The sequence below is a fragment of the Eulemur rufifrons genome, chromosome 19, assembly GCF_041146395.1.
Source record: "Eulemur rufifrons isolate Redbay chromosome 19, OSU_ERuf_1, whole genome shotgun sequence".
NCBI lineage: Eukaryota > Metazoa > Chordata > Mammalia > Primates > Lemuridae > Eulemur > Eulemur rufifrons.
Window position 1 is genome coordinate 97,146,665 of NC_091001.1, and position 22,807 is coordinate 97,169,471.

At 50.2% G+C, this 22,807-nt stretch overlaps 1 protein-coding gene across 3 annotated transcripts in view; it reads left to right on the plus strand.

Moving 5' to 3' along the window:
* Positions 1 to 22,807, plus strand: part of ADCY3 (adenylate cyclase 3) — an 82,380-nt gene that overhangs the window by 27,846 nt on the left and 31,727 nt on the right. For all 3 annotated transcript variants that reach the window (XM_069495165.1, XM_069495168.1, XM_069495167.1), the window contains one exon: positions 7,916 to 8,065. In XM_069495165.1, the coding sequence (XP_069351266.1) occupies positions 7,916 to 8,065 (150 nt within the window). The remainder of the gene's footprint in view (positions 1 to 7,915; positions 8,066 to 22,807) is intronic.

A 22,807-nucleotide genomic window follows, 5' to 3' on the forward strand; every position in this document is an offset into this window, starting at 1 on the left:
GTTAGATTGTCTGTCTACTGTTACTAGAGCATCAGCTCCATGAGAGCAGGGACCTTTTCTGCCTTGTTCACTGCTAAGTGCTGAGCACCTGCCTGGCACAGAGCTGGTCTTCACTAAATCTCTGCATGGATGAATGAATGGATGAGTGAATGAAGGGCTCCGTTTGGGAAATCAGGGGGGCATGTCGGGGCTGGCTCTTGCCATGTTAGTACCAAGAACTGTCATCTCCTGGGGGACTGAAAACCGGATATCGTACTAAATGCTTGACAAGGGTAAGGTCACAGGCTCATCACAACATGGACCTCCACAGGTAAGAGGGGCAGGTTGTTTCAGTTGGAGCCTAGAGCACATCTTCTAGAAAATTGGAAGGAGGTGCGTTGTGGCTGGAGGGAGGGAAGCCTGGAAGGGAGCAGCCAGATGTAAGACAGAAACCCGAGAGCCAGGCCCTGGGGGAGCCATCATGTCAGATCTATGGAGTGGTGCACCTGGGGTTGTGCAGTGCACAACCTGAGAAGCTGTTCTAGTGACCAGCATGTTGTGAGGGACCTTGTGTACCACATCACATTGGCTGGATGCCTATCCTGGAAGTCATCTTTGTTTTGGAAAAAGGTAGACATTAAGTGTCCTTTGGCAGAGGCATGCTCAAGACATAAGATAAGCAGAAAGCTTCTGGGGGCCCCTTTGTTTTGAGGTACATGGTAGAAACTTGACCAATACCCTGCTTGGAAGAGCATGTCCACGGTGCCCCAGGCTTGAGCCTTGTGTTGTGTTATGTTGAGTGAGGTTGTATTTATTGGAGACTCCAGAACATCTCTTGGCAGAGCAATGCTTAGAGTTTGCCGAGACAGCGCGGAAGAGTCCCCCACTGTCTGCAGATCTCATGCCTCCTCCCTGCACCTGCCTGGATGCCCCAGGTCCTCACGGGTCCTGAGTTCCCAGGGAGCCTCTGTGCTCTGGCCTCAGGCCCACCTCAGCAGACCCCGTCACAGTCCAGCTGTGGAGACAGCAGTGCAGGGAAGGGGGACCCTGAGCTCAGGGGAGGAGATCTGGGCTCCAGGGTCAGCACAGCTAGGAGACCGTAGGTTCCTACCCTCATTCCTCTGGCTTCAAGTCTCTTCTTCTGCAAAATGAGAGTAAGAGAACTCTGCCTGCCTCCCTCTTGTTGTGAGAAACAAATAGGACGATGAATATGAAGGCTCTTGTAAAACGCTAAGTGTTATTACTGGGTACTGATTGGCCTTCTCTCCTCTGGAAGAAAAGAAAGAGTCATTACGAACATGTCTTGTGCTAGGCCCTGTGTGAGGTGTTGCACGTGATCTCTCCTAATCTTACTGGAACAGTCTTGGGGTGACTATGAGGGGGAGGGGTCTCAGAGGTGAGGGGACTCACCCCAGGCTGCACGGCCTGTGTGACCACCAGGCCTGACCTCTTCCACCCACCCGTGCATCCGCCAGCCCTGGCTGCGTGGGGCCTGCTTTCCAGTCAAGGAGGCAGACACAGAAGTAAGCCAGAAAAGGACCAGGGAAGTAGGTGCAGAAAATCCTGTGCTGGGCCTTAGAGCAGGACGATGCGAGGGAGGCTGTGTGGCGGGAGGCCGCTGGGAGGAGAGGGAGCCAGCAGCGGCCTCCCCAGGGCTTTGCAGTGAGCTCCGTGGGTTGGGGAGGGCTGGTTGCCTCTGAGGGGCCTTCGCCCCTGCTCCTTCCTGCCCGTGGCTCCTTGGAGACTTTTTTCCAAAGCATCTGAGTAAGTTTTAATGAAGAGAGGCTCCAGTGTGGCTTGTCTCCCAGCAGCAGAGGGTCATAAGGTCCCTGCAGGTGACCCAGACACCAGACCCCGAGCAGTGCTCTCTCTCCCTTGGCGTCTCTCCAGTTCTGGAGTGTTCTGGACTCTTCAGGCTCAATGAGCTTATAAGGAGAGATTGGTTTAGAGAATTTATAGGCAAGAGAGCCACCAAACCGCCTGCAGTGGGGTGACTTCCACTCTAAAGCCCTGTTTAGTGCGGCCCCATGTCCCTGTGGACTGTTAAAAAACGTGCAGGATCTTGTGATGCACAAAATTCCAAAAGGAAGGATCTTGTAAAGGAATTTTCACACAGTTGTCTTCTGAGCTCATGGGTTAGAGGGAGCCTTAGTCTGAATGTTTACCCACTTGGGAGGTTCGTTTTATTTTTAAAAATAAAATTTTTATTTATTTCATATTATTTTTAAAATGTGTTTTTTAAAAAAGGAACAATTCTTTGAAATAAATTATTTCCAGAAAATCATTTTAGGAGTAATAAAACTTTTTAAAAAGATCTACAAATAGGCTGGGCACAGTGGCTCATGCCTATAATCCCAGCACTTGGGGAAGCTGAGGCTGGCGGATCACATGAGGCCAGGAGTTGGAGACCAGCCTGGACAACAGAGCGGGACCCTGTCTCTGCAAAAATAAAAAAAAATTAACCAGGTGTGGTGGTGCCAGCACACCTGTAGTCCCAGCTACTCAGAAGGCTGAGGTAGGAGGATCGCTTGAGTCCAGGATTCAAGGTTGCAGTCAGCTTTGATCACACCACTGCATTCCATCCTTGGTGGCAGAGCAAGACCCTGTCTCAAAATAAATAAATAAATAAATCTACAAATAAAGAGACCCCAGTGGCTGCCCTGTTGCTTACCCCGTCACCATAGAGCCTGGTTGTCTAAAGGGGACCACTGGGTGAGAAGAGGTGATTTCGATGATGCCCAGAGCAGGCTTCTGAGCCTTATGGGTTTCGGGGGGTCACCTTGGGACTGTAGTCTGCCATGGGACCCAGGATCGGGCAGTGTGGCAAGCTGGTCCCAGGATCATACCACGGAGCGAGGGTTCGAGCACCAGCTCTCTTGCCCCGACCAGGGAGCCTCCTCCGGTCTGTTCTCATGGCCAGATGGGTGTGTGCAGAGCACTTGCAGCAGGAGCCCATGGTTCCAGAGAGGGAGTGTCCTGCGTGCTGTTCGCTGAGTGTGGCGTCCGAGCTGATCTTTGCGTTTCAGAGGATGCTGTTTCACTCCATCTTTCCTTAATGCCCGTGTCTTCGTGAAGCCATCTTCAACGTCACCCTGATGGGATGTGACCTTGTGACCTTGCAGGCCTTGCTTTATACGTTTTTGTGTGCTCTGCCTCACTCGGGGTAGTTCCCAAACTGTCCCCCGTCTGCTGTCCTCCGGGGAGTGACCGAGCCCCAGTCCTCTTTGTACTTAGGGCTGGGCCGGGCTGGGGAAGGTTGGGTGCTCGTTAGAAGGTCAGAGGCAGCGAAGCCGGGTCCCGGGAGCACCTGAGGCTGGGATGTGTTTGCTGATGGCTTCTGTCTGCTCCCCTGCTGGCCAGAGGCTGAAGGGGTCAGGGGTGAGCAGCGAGTCTGTGAGCACGGTGTCATGCCCCCAGCTCAGTCCAGCCCAACAACTCGTGATTTCCTGAGAACCTGGTGCTGGAGGGGGCCCGGATGGGCAGGACACAGGGGTGAGGAAGACAGCAGAGCCTGCCTTCCCAGGCACCTTGTCTGGTGGAGGAGATGGGTCTGTCCGCAGATTGTAGCAGGAGCCTGTGCATAGGGCATGGGGAGGGGCAGAGACTGCCTTTGGGGCAGTGGTGAAGGTGTCAGAGTGGACGGGAGGCCTGTGAAGGGCTCTCAATGTGGATGAGGAGCTGGCCAGGTCCGGGGGGGGGGGCGGGTTGCACAGTGGCAGGAGCAGGGAAGGCAGCCCTGGAGGGAGAAGAGAGGAGTTCTGAAAAGGAAGGTCTGTCCCCCACTCCGCCCTCACCCTGGAGTGGGAGCATTGGAAAATTATTCCCAGCCCAGCAGAGCTCAGGGCCGGGTTGGGAGAAACGCATGTGTCACAGCGCCGTGAGAGACCCAGTTCAGATTCCCACTAGGGCTCAAGTTTTCCCCAGGGGCCGAATTTTTTCCTTGGTCTCCAGTTCTTAAACTCTAATGAGAGGCAGTCCTGATTGATGTGATTTACAGGGGTGACAGCGGCCCTGCTTACCTTGTCATCACGTCATTCTTGAAGCCACACTTGCCCTGGGGGGCAGGACAGCGACACGTCACTGTCATTCCTGGTGCCAGCACAGTGCTCGGCTCACTGCTGAAGGAGCAAAACTCACTTTTTACAGACGTATTTTGAGGGGCACATTCATTTTGCTAAGTGAGACCAGGTTTATAAATGTGAAACAGGAACTCTGCATTTTGACAGCTCAGAGATGGCGACCACTGCTGTGTATGGAAACTGCCAAATCTGCAAAGGTTCTTCATTTCGCATTAAAATTGTGCTGCTCACGCGTAAGTGCTTCAGGTCTGGTATCTTCATGAACGTCTAAATTTTAGTTTAAAAATGTCCACTGTCCTTTCTGGGACGAGGCAGGGTTATAAACGTGTAAACAAGCCGAGGAGTGCTTTAGGCTGGAGTTTTAAACCGTAGAACAAGATGTGAGTGCGGGAACAGAGCTCGTCCTCTAGTTTTGACACCTTGCTTGATCTAAATTTCTTTTCCTATAAAATTGGAATAACATCACCTTCCTTAGCGGTGGCAGTAAAGTTAAACGAGATGAGGCTGATAAGACACGTGCCCGTGTCTAGGACATGATGCTGTGATGTTGAGGGGTGTTGCAGGCAAGGAAACTGAGGCCAGCAGAGTGGTCTACCAGTGTTACCCAGGAGCACGTGCAAACCAGGCCCACCCACCCACCGCACAGGTGCCCTGCGGTGCCACCATCATCCCAGGTGACTGTGATGGGAGGCCTCTCCCGTCATCAGCTCGGCTCTTCCTGCTCACTCCAGAGTCTTCCTCCCCCAAACCAGATTCTTGTCCCTTGGCTTGGCAGTGTCACCCTGCTGGATTTGTGCCCTGGTCTCAGAGGCTGTGAGTCGGCCTGGGGGCCCCTGGCTGAGACTTCTACCACTCTGTCCCCAGACTGGGGATGGCTGAGCTCCTTCCAGGTCTTGCAGCCTTGACTTTGTTAGAGAGGGGCCGTGGGGTGGAACAGAGCAACAGCACCCCCAGGGCTCTCCTCTTCAGTTGAGGCAAGTTGAGTGGCTTGGAGGACCCCTGAGAAACCCAAGGCCTGGCGCTCCCGGGAGAACTGTCTAGGAACAGAGGAGCTCACTGGGAGGCCGGGAGGGAGTTCCCTGGCAGCGTGGACCCTGTGGCCAGGTCGGGAAGGGCCTGAGGTCTGTCTGACCAGGGGATGCCCAGGGACTGGAGATCGCACGACTCTGTGGCCAACCAGCCTCTCCTTCCCTCCAGCCTCCTTCCCAGGCTTCCATGGGCCAGGTCATCTCCATGGCCTTCGCCCTCGGGTGGGGTGAGCGAAGACCAGACAGCATCAGGGCGGGGGGAGCCTCAGGGCGAGTCAGTGCACCCTCAGCTCCTGGGGGCTGACACCAGAGCTCAGAGAGGTTATTTGCCTGGAGGGCCACCCAGCTAGCCAGGGGCAGTGTCAGAGTCCAGGGTGCCTCCTGTGTTTGTTTTCCCTTCTGGATATGCCTACAAATGGAGTGAAAGCGTGGGTTTTATTTTAAATACGTACAGATCAGTGAGAGAAATACTGTGCTGCATAGAGGGTCACCAGGCCTGAGCCAGACCTGACACCTTATCACTTTCTTTGGGTTAGCATCTTTGGTGGCTGTGGCATAGAGATTTCCAATGGCAGTTGTTCTCTGACGGCCTGCACAGCGGTCCGATTTCCTTAGGTGGACACCTGAGGGGAGTGACGGCAACTCCTGACACAAGCTCAGCGCTGTATGTGTTACAGAGCCTGTCCCATCTGTCCCCATGAGAAGCCCCGGCAGGCCTGTCAATGGGTGGCAGGAAGACCCTAGCACAGAGACCAGGGGACAGCTGGTTGTGGCCCCAGGGCAGCCTGCCTTGGGGGGCCCTCAGTTCACAGTCAGCAACACCAGCAGGGGTGGTCCAGGTGCTTGGTTCCTGGCTGGCCTCCACCTCCACACCCAGCCTCCCCCTGGGCCTGCGGGACCCAGAGCCCCATGGCTGGCTCCTGGGGGCTGCTGTGTTGCTTGGTGAGGAAGTGTCGGGTGCCAGCCTGACCTGTCACCCAGCGCCCCCAGTTTCTGGCATTGTGAGCACAGGGAAGGGCAGATTTCCAAGGCCACACAGCCCCCACAGGAGGATGGCCTCTGGGCAGGTTCCTGGACCCCAGACCAGGTCAGCCTTGAGACCCAGTGTGGTCTGTGTGACTTGCTTTGACTCGCTGAACACCAGTTGACAGCTTTGCTGACCATCAGTGTTCACTGAGTGGCCTGAGTGTCACTACACTCAGACAGGTGGGCTGTCCTGCCCCGGCAGAAGGGCGGGGATGCTCCGGAGGGCTTGTCCCACAAGTGGTGTAGGTGACTGGGGCTGCCTGGGCCCAAGAGGACAAGTTGTTAGATGCGGGACCGGCCATCAAAGGAGGCTGGGAGCCTGCAGCCGGGGACGTGCCGACCAGCACCGAGACACACCCGACCTCCCAGCTGCTCACTGTGCAGCGGCCCGTCCCTGGGGACCACGTGCAGAGGCTGTGGGAACACTCTGCTGGGTGTGGTGGTGGCAGTTCCCCAAGGTGAGCATCGCTTGGTGCTGATGCAACAGAAAAGCAGTTCAGAGGGGATGTGGCATAACCAAGAGAACCCAGAAAATTCACATCGGAACTAACTCCTTTGTCTAATAAACCATCTTGTGTAAAAATCTAAAATTGTCTTCCCTGTGTTTTTCACCTGCCCCAGAACCCATTATATTCCACTGGGCCAACCTTTTCCCCCACGAGGGCCAGAAATTAACAAATCTTGCTTCCCTTCCTGCTCCACTTCCCAACTCCAAACCCGTGTCCGAGGGAACCACGCCTCGCAAGTCTGTCCTCTGGGCAGGACTCTGGGAAGCAAGGCTGGGAGTGTGGTAGGAGTGTGGGCCCAGCCTCAGGGGAGGGTGTGGAGCTGGTGGGGTGGGGAGAGGCCGGACCGGAAGCAGCCTTGCTTGGGGAAGGCTCACGAGGCCAGCGGTGTTGGAGAAGTGGAAGGAATTAGCACCTGGTCCAGCCCTGATGGGGCAGTCAGAGCCAGGAGCAGAGCCCGCAGCAGCCAGCGCCTGGATGTCAGGCGTGGTTTGGGTGTTCGGATCCATGTCCAGGGTTACCTCCGCAGGAGGCCATTGGGTCTGCAGTCCCAGCAGCCTGTGGGAGTGGGCTGGGGACCAGGACACCTGGGGGAGTCTGTAGTGTGCCAGGGACGGGGAACAGGCTCTCGATGCCCAGGAAGCCCTCTGAGCCAGTGCACTGAGCTTGCAGGCAGTGGGGGACACCCCAGGTCCCACGACCCCGCCTGGCAGCTTGAGACCTGAGCACTGGTTCTCGTCTCCCCTCTCCTGCTGGCAGGTGGGGTTGGCTGAGAGGATGTGTATGAATCCTAGAAAATTATAAACCTGTGACACACGTGTAAGGTAGCATTGTGACTACTGATTCAACTCAGGACCTCTTCAGGTCTCCTGTGGCATCCCAAATGGTCTGCAGGTTTTAGGATCACACATTCCTGGCCAGTGGGACCTGGGGTTTGTACACCCGCCTCCCCAGATACCAGCACAGCACCTGAGAGCACCGAGTGGCGAGTGCTCAGTAAGTGCTGGTTGAATAACTGGGTGAAGGAATGAATCGGTGGCTGTGGGCCTGGGAATGGTGGCCCCTCAGCCAGCCTCCTGGGACCCCCTGAGCCTTTCAGGCCTCAAGCCACGCCCTTGGGTGGGCCTCACCCATTCATGGTAGATGGGGCAGGGTCTGCTCCAAGGACCTAATCCCCGATCAAGGTCCACCAGGTGACTTGAAATTTGATTTTGGTCACCCCCACCCCACCGTCTCCATCCCCTTTCCTGAAGACATGCCTTTACCAGTGTCCTTTCCTCTCCTTGTTGGGGTGCAGATCCTGGCCAACATCTTCCTCTACCTGTGCGCCATCGTCGTGGGCATCATGTCCTACTACATGGCTGACCGCAAGCACCGAAAGGCCTTCCTGGAGGCCCGCCAGTCGCTGGAGGTGAAGATGAACCTGGAGGAGCAGAGCCAGCAGCAGGTGAGGCTGGGCCTCTGGGGGCTCTTGGTGGGGGGGCCTTGGGTCTGGAGCTCGGGTTCTGGGACTGGCCTGTCGGAAGGGAGACGAACCAGCATAAGGCGCCCAGAACTCTGTGGGGCTTGAAGTTCATGTGCCAGGGTCAGGTGTTTGCTTCCCATCGTGGCCTTTTGGGTGCCTCCCCGTCAGAGGGCTGCTTCTGGACTTCGGGGGAGCTTCTCACTCCCGAATCTCCTTTTATTTGACCTAAACCTCTCTTCTTGACTCCCGTCCCCATAACCTGGTTTTCTTTTCTGTAATGTAAAAGTTTTTATTTTAAAGACATGCATTGCCCAAGCAGCCAGCTGTGACTCCCTGCCCTCCTTTCTCAGGTGACCTCCTCAGGGTCGAGGCAGAGGTGTCCACAGACACCGCTTCACATCATGCCTTCTCTGCCTCCCCCGCCGCTCTTGCCCCTGAAGCCGCAGATTTGCACCGCGCACCTACTGTGTGCTTCGCAAGAGCACCTCAGCCCATCCGTCAGCCTCACGCCCTCCGCCCAGGGAGCGAGTCCCCACTACTTCCCGTTCTAAATCACTGATGCAGAAGGAGCACCAGCCCGGTCCCCGGGGACCCCCTGTTTACATTTTCCATCCGGGGAAGGGCCTGGCCGTGCCTGCTCTTTGTTTACTGGCTTAACTCCAACCTAATCCACACGGAGCCGGAGCCGTCCTCCCAGTTCTCAGGCGACGCAGTCTTTTAAGTAGCGTTTGGTCTGGATTCATCTCAGATGCTTTTCGAAGGTCTCCAGAACTCACGTCCACCAATTTCCTGTTACCCATAGGTTGATTTCCACTTCAGAAACAAATTGCATAGGTTGAAACTATGATTCTCCGCCCTGGGAACGATGTCACTTTGTGTTCAGGAGGCTCTGTGTGCTCTGGATTCACTGAAATGGCAGTTGTCATAGGTGCTGCCTCTCAGGGGAACAGGGCCTTAGTTTCAGGGCCACTCTGGACCCTCGGCCTGTAGGGAGCCCCATTGTTGGGCCTCCCCGACATTCTGCAGACAGTGCTATTTCAAGGCACACACTGGGTCATTTAGCTGATGGGTCCCTGTGTCCTGGGGATGTTTTTTCTCTTCCTGTTTACCGGTGAGATCTAGAAGCCTCTGAGCTGGGCTTCAGACTCGGTTCTTTCAGACAGCAGGGTTAGGAGGGGAATTTCCCTGGTCTCTGTTGTGACAAATGTCCAGGTGTAGCAGCCCCTCATATCCACTCCTTCACCTTGGCCCCACAGCCTGTTGTCACTGAGGAGCTGCTGGGCCTGAATGTGTTTAAAGAATCCCCCGTCCTGTCTCTCTTCTTGTTTGCATCTGATCTCTCATGCTGCGGTGGCAAACCTCTGGGATCACTACACTTAAAAAAAACAAAAAACAAAAAACCAAAACATGGGTCACCACCTCGCTAGGCTGGGGAGTTGTTTTTTTACATAGCATTTGTGCAGTTTTCAGCATATCTGTCTGCATTGATTTTGTCTGTCTCATACTGTGTAATCCAGGACAACTTAAGTCACACTGAGCAGGGCTTGCTGGGGGGCCTCTTGGCATGGTAAGGAAGTCCTGTGTCTCACCCAGGGGCTGTTACTCTCTGCATAGATAATTTAAGTGAGTTATCCAACCCTTAGAGCCTCACTTTCTTCATCTGCAGAATGGAGCTATGGACGTTTATCTTGCAGGGTTTCTTGAGGGTCAGATGAGAAACACAGACTGCTTTGTAACCTGGAGAGCTTGGAAATGGCTGCAGTGCACAGGCCAGAGCCCCACTTTCTAGTGCCCAGGGCCATGTGGTCCCTCCAGGCAGGGTCGGCGCAGGGAGCCTAGGGGCTGGCAGAAAGGGCCATCCCCGAGTGCCCCAGAACCCAGACACCATGGAGCAGCCTGCCCAGGCCACGCTGCACCAGCAGAGCAGACTTGCCCTGGGGAGGGAGAGGTCTGGGTTAGGTGGAAGGCATGGGGGTGGGTGGGGGGTAACGTACATCCTCAGGCCTGGCCGGGCACACAGCAGGGGCCTGTAAATGATCATCAGGTGAAATAAATCTGTCTAGCCAGGCTCTGTCCTGACTGTGTCTTTGGGCTAGTTCCTGCTCTCTTTGGACCTCCTCCTTCCTATATGTAAAACCTTCTTTGAGAGATTGTTTTAAAGATAAAAAGGGATCTGTGCGAATCCTGTTGGTATTGCCAAGGGACTGTCACCATCAGGAAGGGTGGAATTCTGCCACCTGTGAGTGTCCGTTTGCTCATATTTTTCTTAGGACTTTTGTGGCTGTTCGTGAGAGACATCTGCCTGCCGGTTTACTTTCTTTCTGTGTCCTTGACAGGTTCTGGTATCATGGTTATGCCAGACTCATTAAGTAATTTGAGAAGTCTTCCCTCCTCCTAATCCCTGGAAGAGTTTGAGGATGACTTGGGGAACTCCTTGAATGTTTAGAATTCACTGGTGAAGTCCTATGGGGCTGGAGTGTTCTTTATGGGAAAATTCAGTTTCCATCATAGATATAGGCGGTTCAGATCCTATATTTCTTTTAGTATGTTTTAGAGAGTTTTTCTCCATCAGAAACTTGTCAGTTTTATCTAAATTTTCCAAATTTGGCATAATGTTTATAATATTTTCTTTTTATGTTTTATTGTGTGTGAAATTTGTAGTGATGTTCCTTTTTTCATTACTGATAAACATAATTGGTGCCTTCTATTTTTTAATTTTTTCTCACTCTGTCTTGCTAAGGCTTATGAATGTTTTAGCCTCTTCAGTGAACCACCTTTTAGTTGCTTTCTTATACATTTCTTGTTTGTAATTTATGCTTTTAACTTTGTCATATTCGCTTTTCTACTTCCTTTGGGTTTAATTTGTGTCCTTTTTTACCTACTTGGGATAGAACTCAGATAATTCATTTTCAGCCTTTCTTTCCTAAAACGTGCATTTAATGCTGTAGCTTTTGCTCATTATGTTGCTTTAGCTTTATCCCACAAGTTTGATGTGTCATATTTTCACTGTTATTTGATTTAAAATATTTTCTAATTTTCACTGAAATGTCTTTGATTCATGGGCTGTTTAGAAGTGCATTAATTTCTAAACATGTGGGGATTTGTTTAAAATCAGGTTTTTTTTTTTTTTTGTTTTTGAGACAGAGTCTCACTCTGTTGCCCAGGCTAGAGTGAGTGCCGTGGCGTCAGCCTAGCTCACAGCAACCTCAAACTCCTGAGCTCATGGGATCCTCCTGTCTTAGCCTCCCGAGTAGCTGGGACTACAGGCATGCGCCACCATGCCCGGCTAATTTTTTCTATATATATTTTTAACTGTCCATATAATTTCTTTCTGTTTTTAGTAGAGATGGGGTCTCGCTCTTGCTCAGGCTGGTCTCGAACTCCTGAGCTCAAACGATCCGCCCACCTCGGCCTCCCAGAGTGCTAGGATTACAGGCACGAGACACCGCGCCCGGCCTAAAATCAGGTTTTTAAAATTGATTTTTAGCTTAATTCTGTGGTTAGAGGGGTTAGCGACCATACTCTCTACCATTTTAAGCCTTTGACATTTGTCAGAACTTGATTTTTGGCCTTGCCTATGGTCGGTTTGATGTACTTGAGAATAATATGTATATTGCAAAATGTGTCAAAATGTCTTTTAAAAGAAATAATGTCAATTATGTCACATTTGCATCTACCCCAAATTACTTACCTCTTTAGTCACCATACAAGGTCTTCACAACAGTTTAATTTCTTTTAACGATCCCCTGTCCCCCACTGTCTGGCTGTTGTTGTATTTTAATTCAACATGTATGTTTTAAGTCCCACAAGCGCTTATGTATAATAGTTGTCTTAGACGTTAGTCACTGCTTGTAGTTACCCAGGGTTTTACCCTCTCGCATTTGCTGTGCCTCCTTCACTTCTGTGCGTCGTCGTCTTTAAGAAATCCTATTTGCATTACTTTTTATGCAGATCTGTTGGCAGCCAATTCTCTCCATTTCTAATTGCCTGGAAATGTGTTTATTTCACTTTGATTTTTGAAAGACGCCATCTTAGTCTGTTTGTGTTGCTGTAACAGAATACCACAGACTGGGTAATTTATAAAGAACAGAAATTTACTTCTCTCAGTTCTGGAGTCTGGGAAGTCCAAGGTCAAGGTGCCGGCATTTGGTCTGGTGAGGGCTTTCTTGCTGTGTCCACACGTGGCAGAAGGGCAAGTTAGCCCCATGCTATGTGGAGCCTCTTTTAAAAGGGCCTTAACCCCGTCAAGGAGGGAGCAGCCCTATGGCCTAATCACCTCTTAAAGGCCCCACCAATTAATACCATCACACTGGCAACACCTGAACTTCGGAGGGGACACATTCAAACTATAGCAAAGTTTTTTACAGATATGGAATTCAAGGTTGCCAGTTCTTTTTCCTGTCAGCCCTTCAAAGGTGTCATTCCACTATCCTTCAGCTTCCATCATTCCTGCTGAAACACCAGTTGTCACACATACTGTTGCTCCTGTTACAGTAATGCATATTTTTTTCCCCTGGTTGCTTTTAGAATGTTCTCTGTTTTTGGTTTTCAGCAGTTTTACAATGACGTGTGTAGGAGTTTTCTTTGTAGTTACTCTGCTTGGTATTCAGAGAGCTTCTTGAATTGATGGTTTGATGTGTTCCATCAGTTCTGACATTTTAATCCAGTATCTTTTTATTGTTCCTTCCCTATTCTCTCCCTTTCTTCTAGGACTCTGAATATCCTTGTTAGACATTTTTTATCAAGTTCCAGAACTATCTCTTTTTTTTCTGAATCTTCCTTTTTCTTTTTTCGTTCTATGCTTCAGACTGAATATCTTTACTGACCTAACTTCCAGTTAACTCATCTTCTCTTCCTCTGCTTTGTCAAAACAATGGTTGAGCTTATTTGTTGAATCTCTGATTTCAATTATTGTATTTTTTTTTTCAGCTTTAGAATTTCCATTTGATTTTTAAAACTGGATTCCAATTTGCTGGTTAAGTACTCCATTTTGTCATCTATCTCTGGTAACATATTAAACATTTATTTTGAAGTTCCTGACATAATATCTGGAATACCAGTGGGTATACGTTTTTCTGTTGATGTTTGGTCCTGTCTCCTGGCATCCTGGCATTTTTAAATTAAATATGGGATATTACGGGTGGAAAATAGTAGTGGCTCTAATACTGTGTCTCTCCAGAGAGGATTGACTTTTCTTGCAGCAGATGGTTAGAGGAGGGGCAGACCACATTGATCCAACGTGGAGGTGGGATGATTTAAGGCTGGGTTTCAGTCTGAGAGCTGGTCTGTTTCTATTCTGTGTCTCTTCTTAGGAAATAGCTCTTTAGGGTCTTAACTTAAAGGCTGATCCTTCTCTTGTGGTACCCTGAACTCCGCAGCACCGTGGGACTGCTGAACCTATCCTCCATCTTTGGCCTCTTAGCTGTCACTTTCTGCTTGGCATCTTGGTCTCTTGCACCATGCAAATGCTAAAGGGTAAAATAATGTACACAAAGTCAGACTCACTGTTGTACGGTTCTCTTTTCTCTGGAGTCTCAGCCCCTCTACTCTGCCTTGGAATCCTTGTCATTAGTCCTTATTTCTCTGTTGTTGTCTGTTTAGCGTGTCGGTCCTGGTCTCAAGGGAAAAGTGGCAGAGTGTATTGGGCTCACTTAAATGTGCTTCCCTTCCCCTGAGATCTTATCCCTTCAGGTCCTGGCTGCTTTGGTTGTTTCCATTATCTTTAAAGATCTAGGGTTTTTTGTATCTTATCCAGCTTTTATAGTCGTTCTTGGCTGAAAGGTTGGTCTGATATAAGCTTCTCTGTATTAGTAAGAAGCAAAAGTTGGACATTACTTAAGAATGTTTTAAATAGTTAAAAGTACACATGGCATAAAATTATAAAAGTATGAAAAAGGATAGACCAGGAAAAGCAAGTCATCCTGCACCCATTTCCCCTAGCCATCCCGTTCCCAGTCTGTTGGACAACCACTACGATCTTCTTTGTGTACCCTTTCAGTGGTATTCTGTTTATTTCTATATGTGTATGTATAGACTCCTCTCTCTCTCACACACACACACACACACACACACGCGTGTGCACATACATACACACGGTAGCCTGTTTCCTCTTTTGTGCTCTTATCTCCTACTATCTTAGCATTCTTAGTCCATACTTCATTGCCACATCCTCTTTAAAGACTATGTTGTATTCTATTATACAGAAGTATCATTATTTTACCAGGTTCCCCTAGGTAGACATTTAGGTTGCTTTCAATCTTTTGCTACTATAAACATTGCTGTAATAAATATCCTTATAGGGACATGGTATACATGTGCAAGTATATCTGAAAAAGAATAAAAACCTAGATGTGGAGTTGCTGGATCAAAATGTAAATATGCATTTATAAATTTCATATATATATTTTATTGTGGTAAAATATACATAGCATAGAAGTTACCATTTTAACCATTTTTAAGTTACAATTCAGTGGCATTAAGTACATTTACAGTGTTGTGCAACCGTCACCACTATTTATTTCCAGAACTTTTCATCATCCCAAACAAACTCTGTGCCCATTAAACACTAACTCCCCATTCCCCAGCCTCTGGTAACCACAGTTCTGCTTTCTGTCTCTATGAATTTGCCTGTACCAGGTACTTCATGTAGGTGGAACCATACAATATTTATCCCTTTCTGACTGGCTTGTTTCATTGAGCATAATGTCTTCAAGGTTCATCTGTGTTGTAGCCTGTGTCAGAATTTCCTTCCTTTTTAAGGCTACTATGCCATTGTGTGTATAGACCACAGTTTGTTTATTCATTTGGGTTGTTTCCCCCTCTTGGATATGTGACTTCTGCTGCTGTGAACATGGGTGTACGAGTACCTGAGTCTCTGCTTTCCGTTCTTTGGGATACATACCCAGAAGCGGAATTGCCGGGTCACGTGGTAGTTCTGTGTTTAACTTTTTGAGGAATCAGGCATGTGCATTTTTAATGCTGAAAAATACTGCCAAATTGTCTCATATAGAGTTTCAAACAATTTATACTCCTCCCAGCAATGAATGGGAGTGCACTTAGGCACTTAAATTTTTCTTGTTTATCTAGAAAATACTTTGCTATTGGAACCCCTGAAGCTCCCCCAAGGGTTCCTACTTGAAAAGCCCAGCCCAAGGGAACAGGCCTCATGCAGAGGGTCATTTCTGGGCTTTTATTCATTTGTCTCAAGTCACAGCCAGGTAAACTGAAGTTTGGAAGAGTCTCTTTTCTTTCTTAGCATACATAGTACAATATCTGATAAGAATAGACAAGTATAAGGAAAAATATACTAACAGAGGCATATTCCTTTAAGTCTTTTTTATTTTTGTCCTGAGATTTGAGAGTGTCCTAAGTGTATTTTATCCTAATTGTAAATGTAATGTCTTATTCTTGTATAGCATAGCAGCTAAGAACCAGGTACTCGAGTCTCTGCCCACCTCCTGTGGGATTAGGGAAGGAAAATATTATAGAAAGTATTTATTTAGCATAGTGCCTGGACATAGTGGGCGTTCAGACCGTCTACCATCATATTATGATTGTTGGGTAAAATTTTGAAGATACAGAAAAATATAGAAGAGACTACTAAAATCTCCCATAATCTGGGGGTTTCTTTTAAAAATATTGTTTAAAAAACAGTGTTATAAATTGGGTTCCCAGATGGAAAAGATTTTCTGGGTTGCTTGATTATTTTATTTATTTATTTATTTTTTTACTGAAGTGAAATTTACATAACATAAAACTAACCGTTTACAAGTGGGCGTTCACAGTGTTCTGCAACTGCCACCTCTGGCCAGTTCAGAAACATTGTCGTCACCCCAAAAGAAAACCTGATGTCCAAGCTAAATTTTTAAAACCAGACAGCAAAGCACCTGGTGAACCCTGGAACGGTCCCTTGCTCATGAGGACAGAAGTCCCAGGTCCTTGCATGCACCCATTGTCCTACGTGTTGTCCTCTCCTTGTGACGGACACCAGAGTCTGCACCAGGGGAGAAGCCCCCACTGCTGAACTTGGACCTGGGGTTGCATCCAATGCTCTGCCAGCGTTTTCTGGGGGTGGCAAGCCCTAGCTTTCCCACCTGCTCCCTGTGTGACGTTGGCACTTTGCCTCTCTGGTCTTCAGTTTAATCTTCTAAAAAATTGGGATTAAAAATAATATTGTTGGGGGTGGTTTAAGAATCACGCGAAAGTAAGAAGGCAGAGGGAAGTCTAAAAACTGTGAAGCCTTTTGGGCATATTAGCTGCTGTCACTGTCACGCTGGCCCCAGCCCCTGGGGACACACTGGCTAAAGGAGTGGTGAGGCAGGATGGGAGCTGGCAGGGGCCAGTGTGCCCTTCTCCTCAGTTCCAGCTGGGATAGAAGTTGCTCCTTCCCCACACTTCGGGACTGGCGTTGGGAGTAGCTTGGGCTCTGGGCAGATTTTACATCCCAGGAGCGTCAGCTGATGCATCTTTGGAGCTGAGTGCAGGCTAGTAATAGAGGTTGCATGATCCCTTTTCACTTTCCTCCTGTAAAAGCCCCTCATGAGAATAAAAGTGAGATAATAGATGGGAAGACACTTTGGTAAAGGGCTGCGTGCAGATGGCCCTGGCAGGAGAGGAAAGAGAAGCTGGTTTGGCCTGATCATAGCTTGGATCAGAGCTGCATCCTTGAACTCCTGGACTCAAGTGATCCTCTTGCCTCAGCCTCCCAACAGCTAGGACTGCAGTGCATGCCACCATGCCTCGCTAACTTTTATATTTTTTTTTGTAGAGACAGATTCTCACTATGTTGCCCAGGCTGGTCTTGAACACTGGCCTCAAGTGATCCTCCCACCTCAGTTTCCCAAAGTGCTGTGATTACAGGCATGAGCCACCATGCCTGGCCTATGCTTAATGTCTTTTAAAACAAACAAACAAACAAACAAACAAACAAAAAAACTAAATTAAAAAAATTGTTACCCAGGTGCCTCCTCCAAAAAAAAATTTTAGTGTACTCTTTGCAAGAAAGGTCTCCTTTCAGAAGTTAGTGCTCGTGGTCCCGGTCTCTCTTTGTATTTGGTCAGGTGCATTCACCTGGTTTTCTAAATTGCCCCAGGGGTTATAGGGTGGGAGGAAAGTGCCCTGCCACAGTGGCCCTGTGGCCTCATCCTCCTCTGCTGTAAAGTGAGGTGGAGGGGTGAGCTGGTGTCAACGATCCCATCCCGGATTCTGATTCCATTCTCTCGTTGCTGTCCCCTGGTCATCTGTACTCTCCTTTGTGAAGATGACTGGCCTCCTGCTAACGACAGTTCGCTCCGGGATGGGGCTGCAGACACTCTGGTCCCCTGGGAAGGGGTGAGGTAGTCCAGTCCCTTTGTGCATCCGTACCAGGGCAGGTGTGTCCAGCATGTCAGTGGTGTGTCGAGACAACAGAGCATCTGGGTAATGAAAGGGTCTCGGATTCCAGTGGCTTCGCTGCCTTAGCCTCCCTGGCTCCAGCCTCTTATGCAGGCAGGCAGTGGGGCCTGCCCCACTCTGAGACCTTGTGGATTTGGAGCTCTCTGAGCATGCAAAGGAGCTCTCCTTGCATCTGCCGAGCACACATCTAACTTTTTAGGCAGTCCAATGGCATTTATCTGTGGAATGGGGCCACCGAGGTAGACTGAAGCCTCTCCCCAGCCTCCCCCAGCTCCGTTGGCATGTTAAGGTAGAGCAGCAGGCCCAGATGAAAGAACTGGAGTTGTTTGTCTTTATCCCCATGTGACTGTATTCCAGGGGTTAGTTGGGGACTTTGAGGGTTGCTAAGCTCCCCAACTGCCACCTGGCAACAGCAGGCATCCAGAAAATCCACCCGATACATACCTGTTGCCAGGTACAAACTACAGATTTATAAGCTGTTCTGAATCACATATGCAGAATCACTTCCCGGGGAGTGGGATGTGGGTGAGGGAGGATGGAGGGACAGCAGGGAGCCAGCCAGGGCAGGCTGCACTTCTTTCAGAGCATGTCCTGTGTGGTCAGCCCGCGCCGTGCCTGTCCTGTCTCAGCGAGGAGAGGCCTGCCCTCAGCACCCACCTCCAGACGGGGGGCGGGGGGGAGTTGTGGCCTGGGGCATCTGGAGGGAGAGGCCAGGGCTCACCATACAGGGTCTAGGCTGGAAAGCCATTCACTGTCTGCACCCAGGGCACCCAGGGAATCAAGACTGAGGTGACACCAGGTGGGCTTGCAGTCAGCTCTTGGGGGGATGTGCACAGACAGGACAGCTGCTTCACTCTCCTCTCCTTCCGCCTTAACCCCTTAACCCAAAGCCCAGGGTCACCTGTCACTAGAGATCGTGTTTCTTCTTCGGGTAGGGGTCTCTCCTTAGGTGGGTGACCTTCTGCCCTTGAGCAGGTCCACAGAGGGAAGAACTGCCCATTTCCCACGAGAGTCATACTCCGCTCCTGGGAGCCCCAGAGCTTGGGACGCTGAATGCTGCCATTTCCTAAGCTCAGCTTCTGTTTCTTATTTTCTCAGTGTCCCTCCTCTCTGACCTTTGCCCAAGCCTGCTTCACTGGTCCCTTCAAGACCTTTTGCTATGACGACAAGGCATAGAGGAATCCTAACCTGGAGCCTTGTTCCTACAGGCGGTCGGTGGGGGAGGGGCGTCAGCGCAAGAGAGAGGCAGGTGGCCTCTTGGCCTGGGGTTGGGCTTCCAGTGCCGACCCTCGAAGTGCCCACTCCTGTGCTTGCAACAGGGGGTTGGGGCTGAGGGACCTGCTTCCTTGGGGAGTCACTGAGAGTGGGGAGAGGGGACGAGGTTGGGATGGAGGGGAGGAGTGTGCCTCCGCCTCTCCGCGGGAGCTCTTCCTTGTTGCACATTGCACAGTGGCCGCGTCACAGTGTTTTCGGCATCTAACATATGGGGTCAAACGCCTCGTCTAAACAGGAGCCACAGAGACATGTCCCCACCCGTCAGCCCCAACATCACCCTTGCAATACACCTGTCTTGTCTTATTCATGGAACCACTCACGAATATATCTAGTATTTTTAGTTTTTAAAATTATTTTAAGCCTTTAAGCTATTTTTAGACTTAAATGACTTATTCTTTTCTTTTTTTTCTTTTTTAGAGAGAAATTTTTAGATTTTAAAATTATTTTAAGCCCCTTTAAGCTATTTTTAGACTTAAATGCCTTTTTCTTTTCTTTTCTTTTTTTTCTTTTTTAGAGACAGGGTCTTGCTCTGTCACCCTGGCTAGAGCACAGTGGCACGATCTTAGCTCATTGCAGCCTGGAACTCCTAGGCTCTGGTGATCCTCTCACCTCAGCCTCCCAAGTGGCTGGGGCTACAGGCACATGCCACTGGCTAATTTTTTAAAAAAATTTTGTAGAGACAGGGTCACACTATGTTGCCCAGGCTAGTCTTGAACCCCTGGCCTCAAGCGATCATCCTGCCTTGGCCTCCCAAAGTGCTGGCATTGCAGGCGTGAGCCTGAGCTGTGGGGCTTCTGAGCTGGGCTCTGGCAGGTTGTGAGCCCTTAACACACCCTCCAGCATTTTTCTCTCCAAACAGTTGTTGCACCTACTGTCTGTGTCCAGCGTGGCCAGTGCTAAGTTCGTTCTGCCTTTATCTAGCTGTAAGAAGGAGGTTCCATTAGTGACAGGGGTAATTTATTGAATGTTTACTTTGTGCCAGGCCCTGGGCTATGTTTTTACTGGATTATCTCGTTTAATAATGAGATATCTCATTTACTAGCTGGCACTTCCCCCTGGCAAGGGCTCTACTCAGGAGCTCTGTTAACTAGGAGAATCACTTAGGTAGTCCGTGGGCCACATCTGGCCTCTGGGCATCTGTTTTGTTTGACCTGTCCAGAGTTCTGAAATTTTCTGATACTTAAAAATTTGTACATTCTATATTAAAACTTAGTTTTTTGACTGCCTTGGAAAATGGAATGATCTGGCAGCACAAGGCTCAGAGTAAGAGTTACATTCATATTCTAGCAAGACCACTTACCACGTGACTTTGAGCCCTCGGAGCCCCAATTTCTTTGTGAAATGGGAACAGAATAGGATTGTTAATAGGTCTAAGAGAACATTCATACATGCAGGTATTTCAGGCCCCCTTCTAGGTACTGGGGATACAGCTGGGAGCAGAGCAGACTCTAGCGGGGTGACAACATTACACAAACGAGCATACGCTAAGTCGGGAGGTGGCCAGGGCTGTGGAGAGAAATAGCAGGAGGAGGAGCTTCGGGACTGCCGGGTGAAGGGAGGCTGCTGTGTAGCATCTCGTGGCCAGGGAACACTTTGCGCTAAGGTGGGATTTGGTCAGGGACCTGACACAGCGAAGGTGTGAGCCGTGGTGCTCTGCTCGCGGGACGTCAGGGGACAGTGTGGGGGCGGGGGGAGCCGGGGAGACAGAGAGGGATGTGGGCCAGACCCTGCCCGGCCTTGTGAGGACCTGGGCTTTTCTCCTGAGGGAGACGAGGGCCACTGCAGGGTTCTAGGTTTTAAATGGAGACCGGCAGCAGTGGAAGGAGGGGAGCAGGTAGAAGCTGTGTGGGAATTTTAGTGAGAACGGAGAGGGGCTCAGATCAGGACGGCGGTGTTGGAGGTGCGAGGGGAAGGAGGATTCTGGATATGTTTTGAAGGCGGAGCCAACAGGACGCACTGCTGGATGGGACAGGAAGTGGGAGAGTGAGCAGTTGACGGTGGCTGTAAGGATTTTAGCCTGGAAGCAGCTGGAAGGGCAGAGTTGCCATTTACAGAGATGGGAAGACGGTGAGGGGCACAGGTTTGGGTGGGGGCAGAACGTGCTAAGTTTGAGGTGCTTTGTAGACATCCTGGCGGAGACAGTGGACGTGCCACACTCAGGCAGTTTCAGCGTATAGAGCTCGTCCTGTGCGTTTGCCACACACCTAGCGGGCTTGCGGGTGCTGTGCCTGCGTGTGCAGACTTCTGCGTGGGCCCTGCCGGGAGAGGATGTCAGGTCACGTTAGGACAGTGCCCCATACTGTGCCAGTGAGCTCAGTGAAAGTTAATGACCAAATGGCACCTGGTCATTAACCTCAGATGTACTTTATTGCTTCTACCCAGCCATAATAAGATAGGTCAGTTTGCTATGGGCGACATAGGTGAGTCCTAGACCTGCCCTGCCCTCTCCTCTGCCCCAGAGCCACTCGGGGTCTTAGCAGAAGCCAACCAGAGGGTGCAAAGAGGGAAGCACCTGGTAGAATTTCTGGTCTCTGCAGCGACTATTTCCCCATGTCAGCCAGAGAAAGGCTCCCTTGTGTCCTGGCCTGCTTGGTTTGGGATATGGCATGATGTACCCAAATTGGCAAAAGTAACGTGGGACAGACAGTAGTCCCAGAAGATCTGGCTGGGGCCGCGTGGCTTCTTGTACTGCTTTTCAAGAAGAAGGAGGGGAACTGGAAATTACATGTGGGCAGAAAGGAGTCTTGATCAGTGGTGGGGCAGAGGTGGGGGTTAGTGAGCAGGGAGGTTTGCCCTGTGGTTGGAGACGAGGTGTGGAGGTGGTAGGTGATGGAGAACGATGCTGTAGTGGACAGAGTCCTCATTTGGGGACTACTCTTTGTATTCATGTGGAAGGGACCAGAGTCAGGAGACCAGTCAGAAACTGGTTTGGGTGCTGGGCTGGAGTGGCAGCTGTGGGTGTAGAGAGTACAGGAAGGTAGGAGCAACATTTGGAAAGTGCACTGATAAGATGTATTGCTTCATTGGGAGTTGGCAACGGGAGTGAAACCAAACTGCCACATGACCCTTGCAGGTGGAAATTTTATCTCTTTAATTTGCTTGGGCCTTCATGGCCAGGGTAGTATTGAACTGCTTTTTCTGGGTCAGGGACAGAAGTGGGTGATGTGTGCTCCCACAGCAGACATTGCATGCACTCTTTCCCACCAGTCACAGATGTGACCTCAGCATCCTTCTCAACAGAGAGCTTCAGGCAGCTGCTCTCTGGCCCTGAGTTGGCACATGAGCTGCACTTCATTGCTGCGGTGTTCTAGAGCTGTAGCATGCAATGTGGTGACCACTAGTCATAATGCAGCTATTTAATTAAAATTAAAAATTTAAAGTCACTTCCTCAGTTGCACTAGCCACTGGCTAGTGGATGCCATATTTGATAGCACAGATACCAAACACTTCTGTGACTGGAAAGTTCTGTTATTGCTGTTCTGGAGGGTGATGGCTTGCCCCTGGGGTCACGTCTCCTAGTTGACAGCTCATTAACTCACTAAACCTCTAAGGAGCACTTGCTTTGTGCCAAATACCCTCTGTAAGGGCTCCAGGTACCACATGTGTAGCCATCTTGGGTCCAGTGGGCTGTCTCCTGAGATTACAGTCACCTTAGCCTGCACAGTGGCATCTGTCTCTGGGAACCTCACTGGAGTCCAGGCCAGTGACCAGAAGCCCCACGTGCTCAGCGCCCCCTCTCCTGCGTCAGCTTGATTTCCACACTGTTTGAGATGACATGGCCTCGTGGTGACTTGTTGGTCTTGGCTCCCCCAAGACGGAGATTAAATGTGGCCCCTTACAGGGGTGGGGAACCTGTGGCCTTGGGGCCACATGTGGCCTTCTGGATCCTTGAGTGAAGCTTCTTGGCTGAATCCAAATTTCATAGAACAAGGCCTTTTAATAGAGGGATTTGTTCTGTGAAGTTTGGATTCAGTCGAGGGACCGCACTTGGGGGTCCAAGGGGCACGTGTGGCCTCGAGGCTGCGGGTTCCCCACCCTGCTGGCCTGGTGCCTGTT